The 12,137-nt window shown below is 49.5% G+C and overlaps 1 protein-coding gene across 1 annotated transcript in view; it reads right to left on the bottom strand.

The window, feature by feature from the left end:
- The window catches only part of LOC141989681 (uncharacterized), a 36,044-nt gene that overhangs the window by 15,435 nt on the left and 8,472 nt on the right, over positions 1 to 12,137 (bottom strand). Inside the window, 1 exon segment of the mRNA XM_074956616.1 lies at positions 11,216 to 12,050. Within this exon segment, the coding sequence (XP_074812717.1) occupies positions 11,216 to 12,050 (835 nt within the window).

A 12,137-nucleotide genomic window follows, 5' to 3' on the forward strand; every position in this document is an offset into this window, starting at 1 on the left:
TAGCAAGTCTGCTTTCTTCTTAAGGCACAAAGAACTACAGAGAAAACACACAAAATAAATCAAATAAAAATAAGAAACCTACACTCATGCTAACAAGACCAGGATTCCCCAACCTGCCATGGATTCTGGCAGAAGCAGTCCTTCAAACCCCTGCCCAATTGTGTTCCTTGTGGTTACCAACTCTTCCCAGTTTCAGCTCAAAACTAGCACCCAGTCCTTCCAGCCCTCCCCTAAGGCCCGAAGTTCTGCGTGGGTCAGGAGTCCTGTCCATTTGATGGATCAGGAAGAAGGCCCTGAGCCTGTTTGAAACCAGGCTAGTTATTCACAAAACCCTTCTTTGTGGTTTGGTCCCTAGAGAATCCAGTCTGAACTAGTACATGCAGATCTCTCTGGGGTGGGATAACAGAGGAAGGATATTAGCCTCCCTACTAGAGAAGGTACGAGCAAGGTAACAATAATGCATACACAGCTGCATTTTTAGTATAATGTACCCCAAAGATATTAACCCTAATTCAATACAGTTTAACTTAATTCACTAAAGTGTATCATAATTCCATACGGTTTGTTCAGGATATTATAGGTCAGGCTGTGTTTTAGTCACAGGTATTTTTAGTAACCATGACCTGTCCATGATTTTTGTTCCAGCCCCTAACTAAAACTTGGGCCAGGGGGCCACCCCCAGGACCCCTCTTGCGCTGGGAGTGGGGGAGGGAGGCGGGCAGGCGGCAGAATGTACTATTGCCACCCTTTCTTTAGGAGAAAATACAGTGGGTGACTCTTGTCAGCATACATTTCAATAAAATCTCTTGAGAAGTTCAGAGTTTCCAAAAGGGCTCTTAAGGATGCCACATCAGTAGGGGTGGGAAGTTTTCTAATCAACTCCACCCATTGTGCAGCTGAGGCTCATCCTTCCTTTCCCAATATGACCCCTAAATATTTTACCTCTTGGTGTCCCGATTGGGCCTTGGCTCTGCTAGCCTTGAATACGGTATCTTGGATGATCTGTAACACCTCCTCAGTGATCCTACCAACCTATTGTCCCCATGCACCAATAGATCATCAACTTAAGAAATTACTCTCTTTTGCTCATCAGGTGTCAATTTTTCCCACATCTTAACCACATGGGAGTGACAAATTGTGGGTGCGTTATGAAAACCCTGAGGGAATCTTGTGCAACCGAAGTGTCGTCCCCTGTAGCAGGGCGAGCACTCACCGCTGCAGCGCCTCCTGCTGGTCAGTCCAGGAATTAGCTCATCCCGCTCAGGATCGCCCTCCTCTGTCCAGTTTCTCCCCTGCCCTTACCTGCCCCTCCACAGTCCCTTTATCTCCACCAGTTCAGGCCCTGCATCCCTCCCGGACCACAGTTCCCATGGTTTAGGGTCCTCCCCTCCCAGGGGATCCCAATCCCATAAGCCAACCTCGCCTCAGTGACCCATTGCCAGTGTTCATTCATTCGGGCAGCTAGGCCTTGCATTTCTGTTGCACTGTTTGCATTTTGCACGCATGCCTGTCCTACCCACAGGTAGAGGAACTTCATTAAAATATTCCCAAACTGGGTCTCTTTTATGGCCTGCTGCCATTATAGGTTTTCCCTTCTAGTGAGGGAATGGTATGGTAGAGCTCGAATCAATGAAGGCTACACTCAGAAAGAGCTCAAGACTTCTGGAATATGCTGCTCAAACAGTTTCACTTTTGTTTCTACTTCCTGTCCCTCCCTTCTCACATTTATCTCCAGACTTCTTCTCCTTGTCCAGATCTATTCCGCCCCCAACAATCTTCTATTCGTTGAACTTTTTGAAACTTTGCACTTTTAGAGAGAGGTAAGGGATTGACTCTGTGTACACAAACCTACAGAGGGACAATAGGGTTGAGGTCTGTTATTTCTCACCTCTATATATCATTTATTTATTTAAAACATTTTTGCTGTTAATAAGCATGTTATTTCTAGAGACACAAATCCACAGTTTGAGAACTGCAAAACTAAGCATCTCTGATGGTATCTTCTAGACTGAGCACTAAGTCCCATTGGGTAGATAGAAAGATTAACCTAAATAATCTATACAGAAGCCTCTGGAACCCAATAAGATTGGGTCCCTAATCCATGGAACTCATTTACAAAACTCATTTACAAAACTTTTCTTAAACATTACATGAATATATTTTCTCATACTATATTGTCTCATACTATAAAATTCTTAAACATTACATAAATATATTGTCTCATATTATAGAATTAGAATTTATAATCCCTATTCCATTATGAAATATCTTTGAGCTATAATGTATCTTAATTAAAACTTTTTTTCCTCAAAAAGCATTTTTTCAAAAAAAATCTGATTTACATCAAAAAAATCTGATTTAAATTAAAAAAAATCTGAATTTTTGTATTTTAAAAAAATCATTGATTTTTATCCACCTTGAGTAGCACTGATCCTGTTGCCCCTAACCCCAGCACCTCCTAACCTCTATTAGCCCAAGGCCCGCACCGTCCCTGGCTGCTGGAACAGAGGATGCTGGTCTGTGGGGTAGTGTCTCCCATTCTCATCCTTCTTCCACTGTACCTTTCCTCTGTCTCACAACACCTCCCCTAACGTGACTGGGTCTCTGTCCCGCTCTTGCAGCTACTTCACATAAGTGGGGGGAAGCCCAGTCCCTGTGGTTCAGGCGGCCTAAGATAACATCTAACCGTGGCTGAAGAGGGGAAGGGTTTGGGACAGGTGGTTTAGGGCAGGGAGAGTCACCAGGGGCCTCAGGACTCCTCGGTTCTATCCCTGGCTCTGGGAGGGGGATAGTTAGAGTCAAGATGCCTGGGTCCTACCCCTGGCTCTTGGAGAGGAGAGGAGTGGAGGCTGGTGGTTTAAAGTAATAGGGGCTGGGAGCCAGGACTGGCCTGGAATGGGATCCCAGCCATGTCTCCCTTGTGACACTTCCTGCAGACCCAACCCTGATCTCGACACCAACCTGGCCAACATCATCAAGCAGTGCTGGAGAAAGAGCATGCCCAAAGCATCCAATGAGGACGCCATCAAAGGAGGGGTAAGTAGCTGGGTCCTGCCAGCTCATCTCAGGGGGCAGAGGGGCCCTTGCTGCATTCTATGGGCCAGGCCAGATCCTGCCAAGGGGCATTGGGAGCCTTGAGGGAGGGAGCGAGGCTGGGGTTGTGGCTACGGTGCTGGGCTGGGCTACAGGACTCCTGGTGTCTATTCCTAGCTCTGCCACTTGCTGCCTCTGTGACCATGGGCAAATCACTTGGGTCATAGGGAATTGCCAGACGGGATCAGTGCAGAGGTGTGTCCACTCCAGTGTCCTGTTTCCAGCACCAGAGGCTGCAGAGGTTGGTGTAAGAATCCCGGAGTAGCAGATGTGGGGATAATCATCCTGTGCTCGTGTCACTGTGCTTCAGTGGGTCACACCTGAGAATACCAGAATCAGGACAAACTGCTGAGAAATAGGGCAGACACATGTCAGAACTGGTGGTTGTTCTTCCATAAGTTATGCCACACCAGCAACAGAAGTAAAACTTCTGTCTCACTACACTGGCTAACAAGAAGTCAGAATTGCAGCCTCGTTAGGTATCCCAGTCCTTGTTTCACCACCCAGACACTAGACTTAATGATGAGTGGTTATTTAAAACCAAAAAGAAAAGGAGTACTTGTGGCACCTTAGAGACTAACCAATTTATCTGAGCATAAGCTTTCGTGAGCTACAGCTCACTTCATCGGATGCATACTGTGGAAAATACAGGAGATGTTCTTATACATACAAACCATGAAAAAATGGGTGTATACCACTACAAAAGGTTTTCTCTCCCCCCACCCCACTCTCCTGCTGGTAATAGCTTATCTAAAGTGATCACTCTCCTTACAATGTGTATGATAATCAAGTTGGGCCATTTCCAGCACAAATCCAGGTTTTCTCCCCACCTCCCCCACAAACCCACTCTCCTGTTGGTAGTAGCTTATCTAAAGTGATCACTCTCCTTACAATGTGTATGATAATCAAGGTGGGCCATTTCCAGCACAAATCCAGGGTTTAACAAGAACGTCTGAGGAAGGGGGGGGTAGGAAAAAACAAGGGGAAATAGGTCACCTTGCATAATGACTTAGCCACTCCCAGTCTCTATTCAAGCCTAAGTTAATTGTATCCAATTTGCAAATGAATTCCAATTCAACAGTCTCTCGCTGGAGTCTGGTTTTGAAGTTTTTCTGTTGTAATATCGCAACTTTCATGTCTGTAATCGCGTGACCAGAGAGATTGAAGTGTTCTCCGACTGGTTTATGAATGTTATAATTCTTGACGTCTGATTTGTGTTCATTTATTCTTTTACGTAGAGACTGTCCAGTTTGACCAATGTACATGGCAGAGGGGCATTGCTGGCACATGATGGCATATATCACATTGGTGGATGTTCAGGTGAACGAGCCTCTGATAGTGTGGCTGATGTGATTAGGCCCTGTGATGGTGTCCCCTGAATAGATATGTGGGCACAGTTGGCAACGGGCTTTGTTGCAAGGATAGGTTCCTGGGTTAGTGGTTCTGTTGTGTGGTATGTGGTTGCTGGTGAGTATTCGCTTCAGGTTGGGGGGCTGTCTGTAGGCAAGGACTGGCCTGTCTCCCAAGATTTGTGAGAGTGTTGGGTCATCCTTCAGGATAGGTTGTAGATCCTTGATAATGCGTTGGAGGGGTTTTAGTTGGGGGCTGAAGGTGACGGCTAGTTGCGTTCTGTTATTTTCTTTGTTGGGCCTGTCCTGTAGTAGGTGACTTCTGGGAACTCTTCTGGCTCTATCAATCTGTTTCTTCACTTCCGCAGGTGGATATTGTAGTTGTAAGACTGCTTGATAGAGATCTTGTAGGTGTTTGTCTCTGTCTGAGGGGTTGGAGCAAATGTGGTTGTATCACAGAGCTTGGCTGTAGACAATGGATCGTGTGGTGTGGGCAGGGTGTAAGCTGGAGGCATGTAGGTAGGAATAGCGGTCAGTAGGTTTCCGGTATAGGGTGGTGTTTATGTGACCATCGTTTATTAGCACTGTAGTGTCCAGGAAGTGGATCTCTTGTGTGGACTGGACCAGGCTGAGGTTGATGGTGGGATGGAAATTGTTGAAATCATGGTGGAATTCCTCAAGGGCTTCTTTTCCATGGGTCCAGATGATGAAGATGTCATCAATATAGAGCAAGTAGAGTAGGGGCGTTAGGGGATGAGAGCTGAGGAAGCGTTGTTCTAAGTCAGCCATAAAAATGTTGGCATACTGTGGGGCCATGCGGGTACTCATAGCAGTGCCGCTGATTTGAAGGCATACATTGTCCCCAAATGTAAAATAGTTATGGGTAAGGACAGCTAGTCTTGTACATTTCTATCTCTTCACCCACTTCCACAATACACATAGGAAAGAACAGCTCTACCTCGTATAACCGAGCATCATGAACTTCAAAATGAACTCCATGGTTCTCTTTTCCTGTGTCACGTGGGCCACAAACAGACTTCTGAGACTGGCTAGACCCCTCTGCAGTGGAGAAGAATTCCTGACTTGCCGTGCCACCGGACAAGCCGGCCATGGGCTCCCCAACATCCTCCAACTCGACCTCCTTGTCCATGACTTTGTCCTCAGGCTCGAGCCCCCATCCACCACCTCCAGCCCCGCCAAAGTATCCATGGGGCTCTTGGTAGTGCAGGTGCGGTGGCCAAGGATGGCGTCCAACTCCTTACAGAAGCGTCAGGTCTTAGTTGCAACACCAGACCACATGTTTGCTTCCCTTGCCTTCTGATACTCAGCTCCTTTACGTTTGCTAAGCACTGCTGCCTTCTCCTGTCCTGTAACCAAAAGGTTCGGGCACCATTTAGGGTTACCAGGTCCCAAAAACAAGAAACCCGGCAACCCTAAATGGCACCCGGACACAGAAGCCAAAACCTGGACCGGTGGCAACCCTACCAGTCATACAATAAGCACATACTGTGGAACTGCCCCCTCCTTTCATCTCATTAAAAGCTGGGGGGTTCTGGATGGTCAGATCTCTCCTTGCCCAGTGTGGCAGTGACATTGGGGAGGTTGTGGGGGGGCTGTTACTCTTTCATGCTGTACAAAGGGGTGTGTGAAGCTTAGTGTTTTCATTTAAAAGCACAGCAAGACATTACACACTGAAGAGCTGTTTTTAAAGACAGTGTGGTTCAGTGGGCTGAGCTATGGGCTGGGAGCCAGGAGACCAGAGTTCCATTCCCAGCTCGCCACTGGCCTGTTGACTGACCTTGGGTGAGGCTCTCTGTGCCTTGGTTTCCCCATCTGTAAAATGGGGATTGAGACACTAAGCTGCTTTGTAATGCACTTTAAGATGTACAGAGGCCCCCCATCTTTAAATTATCTCAAAAGAATAATATATTTCAACTAAAACCAAGGCAAACAACTCTCCCTCCTCTAAACTCCATATGTTGTGAGGCATTTTTTTCCTTCTCCAGCCCCAAAGCACAGGTCAGAGTGGGCTGTGTCAATCCAATCAAGGAGCTACTGTGTAAGCGGTGGGGCAATCAAAGCATCAGACAGACTTTCATGGAAGGGAAAAAGCAGCTGGTGCCCTAGGGGGATGAAGCCCACACTGTGCAGCCGGCTACTGCTGCCTTCAGCCCACCTTTGCACATCTGGTGCAATGGCTGCTCCCCTGCAAGAGGCATTGTGCTGTTTGACTCTCCCTCGGAGAACATCCACAACCATTTCCCTCCCTCGTGTGCATAAGTTGTTTTTACAAAAGAGAATTCATTTGCAGTGTGAGCTGTCGGAGGGGGAAGTGGCAACTTCAGGCTCTTCTAAACAGGCAGATGGTAAAATAAAACCAAACCTCTTTCCCTACTTTTAACCATGCATGTACAATTTATCATTTCCGAAGCATCCTGGTGGATTCTCCATCTCTGGCAATTTTTAAGTCAAGTTTAGATTTTAAAAAAATCAAAGCTCTGCTCTAGTTCAAACCGGTATTAACTCAGGGAAGTTCTTTGGCCTGTGTTATACAGGCGCTCAGGCTAAATGATCACAATGGTCTCCTGTATAGGCCTGGGGAAATTGTGCACCATTGCACAGGCGCAGAATTCATGTCCCCCGTAGATTTTTTTTTCCTCTGCAGAAAATACATTTTGTCAGAGAGGCGCTGCAGTTACACCTTTTGCCCACCAGGAGCTATTGTGGTGCCAGAATAGAGGATAGCCAACTCACAGCCATAGCAGAAGTGGCATTCCTCACAGCAACCTGTGAGGAAATATGCAAGATGAGGGGGGGACACAGACAGAGCAGGGCACACAGGACTTCTGTAAGGTCACATAGACTGGGGTTCATAGAATCATAGAATATCAGGGTTGGAAGGGACCCCAGAAGGTCATCTAGTCCAACCCCCTGCTCGAAGCAGGACCAATTCCCAGTTAAATCATCCCAGCCAGGGCTTTGTCAAGCCTGACCTTAAAAACCTCTAAGGAAGGAGATTCTACCACCTCCCTAGGTAACACATTCCAGTGTTTCACCACCCTCTTAGTGAAAAAGTTTTTCCTAATATCCAATCTAAACCTCCCCCATTGCAACTTGAGACCATTACTCCTCGTTCTGTCATCTGCTACCATTGAGAACAGTCTAGAGCCATCCTCTTTGGAACCCCCTTTCAGGTAGTTGAAAGCAGCTATCAAATCCCCCCTCATTCTTCTCTTCTGCAGACTAAACAATCCCAGCTCCCTCAGCCTCTCCTCATAAGTCATGTGCTCTAGACCCCTAATCATTTTTGTTGCCCTTCGCTGGACTCTCTCCAATTTATCCACATCCTTCTTGTAGTGTGGGGCCCAAAACTGGACACAGTACTCCAGATGAGGCCTCACCAGTGTCGAATAGAGGGGAACGATCACGTCCCTCGATCTGCTTGCTATGCCCCTACTTATACATCCCAATATGCCATTGGCCTTCTTGGCAACAAGGGCACACTGCTGACTCATATCCAGCTTCTCGTCCACTGTCACCCCTAGGTCCTTTTCCGCAGAACTGCTGCCTAGCCATTCGGTCCCTAGTCTGTAGCGGTGCATTGGATTCTTCCATCCTAAGTGCAGGACCCTGCACTTATCCTTATTGAACCTCATCAGATTTCTTTTGGCCCAATCCTCCAATTTGTCTAGGTCCTTCTGTATCCTATCCCTCCCCTCCAGCGTATCTACCACTCCTCCCAGTTTAGTATCATCCGCAAATTTGCTGAGAGTGCAATCCACACCATCCTCCAGATCATTTATGAAGATATTGAACAAAACCGGCCCCAGGACCGACCCCTGGGGCACTCCACTTGACACCGGCTGCCAACTCGACATGGAGCCATTGATCACTACCCGTTGAGCCCGACAATCTAGCCAGCTTTCTACCCACCTTATAGTGCATTCATCCAGCCCATACTTCCTTAACTTGCTGACAAGAATACTGTGGGAGACCGTGTCAAAAGCTTTGCTAAAGTCAAGAAACAATACATCCACTGCTTTCCCTTCATCCACAGAACCAGTAATCTCATCATAAAAGGCGATTAGATTAGTCAGGCATGACCTTCCCTTGGTGAATCCATGCTGACTGTTCCTGATCACTTTCCTCTCATGTAAGTGCTTCAGGATTGATTCTTTGAGGACCTGCTCCATGATTTTTCCAGGGACTGAGGTGAGGCTGACTGGCCTGTAGTTCCCAGGATACTCCTCCTTCCCTTTTTTAAAGATTGGCACTACATTAGCCTTTTTCCAGTCATCCGGGACTTCCCCCGTTCGCCACGAGTTTTCAAAGATAATGGCCAAGGGCTCTGCAATCACAGCCGCCAATTCCTTCAGCACTCTCGGATGCAACTTGTCCGGCCCCATGGACTTGTGCACGTCCAGCTTTTCTAAATAGTCCCTAACCACCTCTATCTCCACAGAGGGCTGGCCATCTCTTCCCCATTCTGTGATGCCCAGCGCAGCAGTCTGGGAGCTGACCTTGTTAGTGAAAACAGAGGCAAAAAAAGCATTGAGTACATTAGCTTTTTCCACATCCTCTGTCACTAGGTTGCCTCCCTCATTCAGTAAGGGGCCCACACTTTCCTTGGCTTTCTTCTTGTTGCCAACATACCTGAAGAAACCCTTCTTGTTACTCCTGACATCTCTTGCTAGCTGCAGCTCCAGGTGCGATTCAGAAGGGCTGGGGGGGGGGGGGGAAAGACACCCAATAACCCTCCTGCTTCACTCCCAGGCTCCTTCCTGGCAATTACTTCCCTTTCCCTGAGCTTCTCCATTACCCCCGAGTCCCTCAAGCCTTTGCACTGCTTCTGAGGGGCATGGTTCTGTATGGTAGTTTACACGACTTCTTACTCAAAGTTCTGTGTTAATATGCCTAGTAAAGAATCTATTTGTCAAAAAACACTAACGGAATCTTTTTTCAGAGTAGCAGCCGTGTTAGTCTGCAGCCGCAAAAAGAAAAGGAGGACTTGTGGCACCGTAGAGACTAACAAATTTATGAGAGCATAAGCTTTCGTGGGCTACAGCTCACTTTATGCTTATGCTCAAATAAATTTGTGGGTCTCTAAGGTGCCACAAGTACTGAATCTTTTTTGTATTGTTACAGACATACTTGCCGACATTTGAAATAAATTACCAAAATAATTGAAACCAGTGTGATTATATTGTGTTATTTGGACAAACAGAATATGCAGAATTTTAAAATTTTGTTTGGAGAATTTTTAGGCGTTGAATTCCCCCAGGAGTAATGGGAAACTCTCTCTGTGCGCCTGCCAGTCACACAGTTCATCAGGCCTCATGGGCAGTTGGGCCCGAGAACATTTTGATTGGTTACACTGTTTACACTGGCTTCTCCACATGCTGTGTGAATGCATCAGCTTCTTTAATAGGAAAGAAACACTGGGTTAGACAGCCCTCTGTTACACATTAGGTACATAATTCTTCTTTGTTACATTTCTATTTAGAATAGACGGCATGAGCAGTTCCTCAGTCTTTTTTCAATCACACACACTCGGTCAGAGGTGGGCAGACTACAGCCTGTGAGCCACATCTGGCCAGCGGGACCGTCCTGCCCGGCCCTTGAGCCCCCGGCCCCTCCCCCGCTGTCCCCCTTCCCCCGCAGCTGCATGGGCAGCATGGCTGGCTCCGGCCGGGCGGTGCGGCTGCTAGTCCTGCAGCTCTGAGCGGCATGGTAAGGGGGCAGGGAGCAGGGGGGTTGGATGGGGCGGAGGTTCGGGGGGGGCGGGAGGAACGGGGTGGGGGGGTTGGACAGGCATGGGAGTCCTGGGGAGCCTGTGAGGGGCTGGGGGTGTGGATGGGGTCAGTGCAGTCAGGGGACAGGGAGCAGCAGGGGTTGGATAGGGGGTGGAGTCCGGGGAGGGCGGTTGGGGCGGGGGGTCCCGGGAGGAGGCGGTCAGGGGACAAGGAGCAGGGGGCATTGGATGGGTCGGGGGTTCTGAGAGGGGCCCTCAGGGGTGGGGGCCCGGCTGTTTAGGGAGGCACAGCCTTCCCTACCCAGCCCTCCATACAGCTTTGCACCCCGATGTGGCCCTCGGGCCAAAAAGTTTGCCCACCCCTGCACTAGGTTGTCCTGCCCTTCAGCCCAATCCATGCTGAGACAGGACTGCAAATCCCACCTCTAGATGTCATCCAAGAGTAATCCTCTGGCTGGAACCAAGGTAGGTGTGTGGGGGAAGTTCCTAGCTTGGTCCCATTGAGACGGGTGGAGGGGGAGAGGGGGAGTGAGTGTGGGACAGAAAGAGAGAGACCGGGTTGGATCCCATCTAATGCAGTAGGCTGTGACCATCTGCTCTAAATACACTCCACCTGTCTGCTCTTCCACACACTGCTAAGCCAAGTCCCCTTCCCTGTCCCCCTCCCCCCCATCTCTCTGCTGGGCATCCTGGGGACAGGACTATGTCCTGACCTGCATCTGCTGGAGCTGTGTCAGGCCCACTGACTGCCAGAAGCCCTTGAGGCCCTGCAGGTGGCAGAAGGGCATTGGGGTGCATGACCGGGTGCTGAGAGGTTGGCCAATCTAGCAAAGTGCTTGCCCCAGACAGCACAGCTGTTTGGCCACTCTCGGCTGTGAATGAACCGATGTGATAGCAAGGAGGAGGCCCGAGCAAAGTTCCTGCTTCAGCCAATGCATCGGAATGTCCTCCCCGGCAGTGTGCGTGCACTGGTGCTTGATCAGTGCACTGGTTCTGTTGAAGTTCTTACTAGAATCGTTACAATGATGCGGCTGCGCCCTGATGTGTGCGCTGGTGTCTTCTCAGGCTTGAGCTCCGTGCAAAGCCCTTCCCACAGTCAGCACAGCGGTGTGGTCGCTCCCCGGTGTGCGTGCTCTGGTGTCTTCTCAGGTGTGAGCTCCGTGAAAACCTCTTCCCGCAGTCAGCACAGCGGTGCGGTCGCTCCCCGGTGTGCGTGCTCTGGTGTCTTCTCAGGAGTGAGCTCCGTGAAAACCTCTTCCCGCAGTCAGCACAGCGGTGCGGTCGCTCCCCGGTGTGCGTGCGCTGGTGTCTTCTCAGGAGTGAGCTCCGTGAAAACCTCCTCCCGCAGTCAGCACAGTGGTACGGTCGCTCCCCGGTGTGCGTGCGCTGGTGTCTTCTCAGGTATGAGCTCTGTGCAAAGCTCTTCCCGCAGTCAGAGCAGTGGTACGGTCGCTCCCCGGTGTGCGTGCGCTGGTGTCTTCTCAGGTGTGAGCTCTGTGCAAAGCCCTTCCCGCAGTCAGCACAGCGGTGCGGTCGCTCCCCGGTGTGCGTGCGCTGGTGTGCTCTCAGGTGTGAGCTCTGTGCAAAGCTCTTCCCGCAGTCAGAGCAGTGGTGCGGCCGCTCCCCAGTGTGCGTAAACCAGTGTATTCTCAGGATTGAGGACTGTCTGAAGCTCTTGCCACAGTCAGCGCAGCGATAGGGACACCGGCCCATGGGGAGTCTCTGGCTGAGTTTATTCGGGGGACGGACTGCGTCCTGTGCATGGATCCTTTTGTGGGCTGTGGGATCCTGCGTTCCTGCCGCGCTCTCCCCACACTCAGACGGTGTCCTCGGTCCCCCCAGTATCCCGAGCCCTGCTGGAGAGAGCAGAGGCAATCCCAGTGTTAGCTCATAGTTAAGGCTACAGGTTTGTCAAGGAAGGAAAAATTTCAAGGATGGAGCGA

This window comes from Natator depressus, chromosome 6 (genome assembly GCF_965152275.1).
Source record: "Natator depressus isolate rNatDep1 chromosome 6, rNatDep2.hap1, whole genome shotgun sequence".
Lineage (NCBI taxonomy): Eukaryota > Metazoa > Chordata > Testudines > Cheloniidae > Natator > Natator depressus.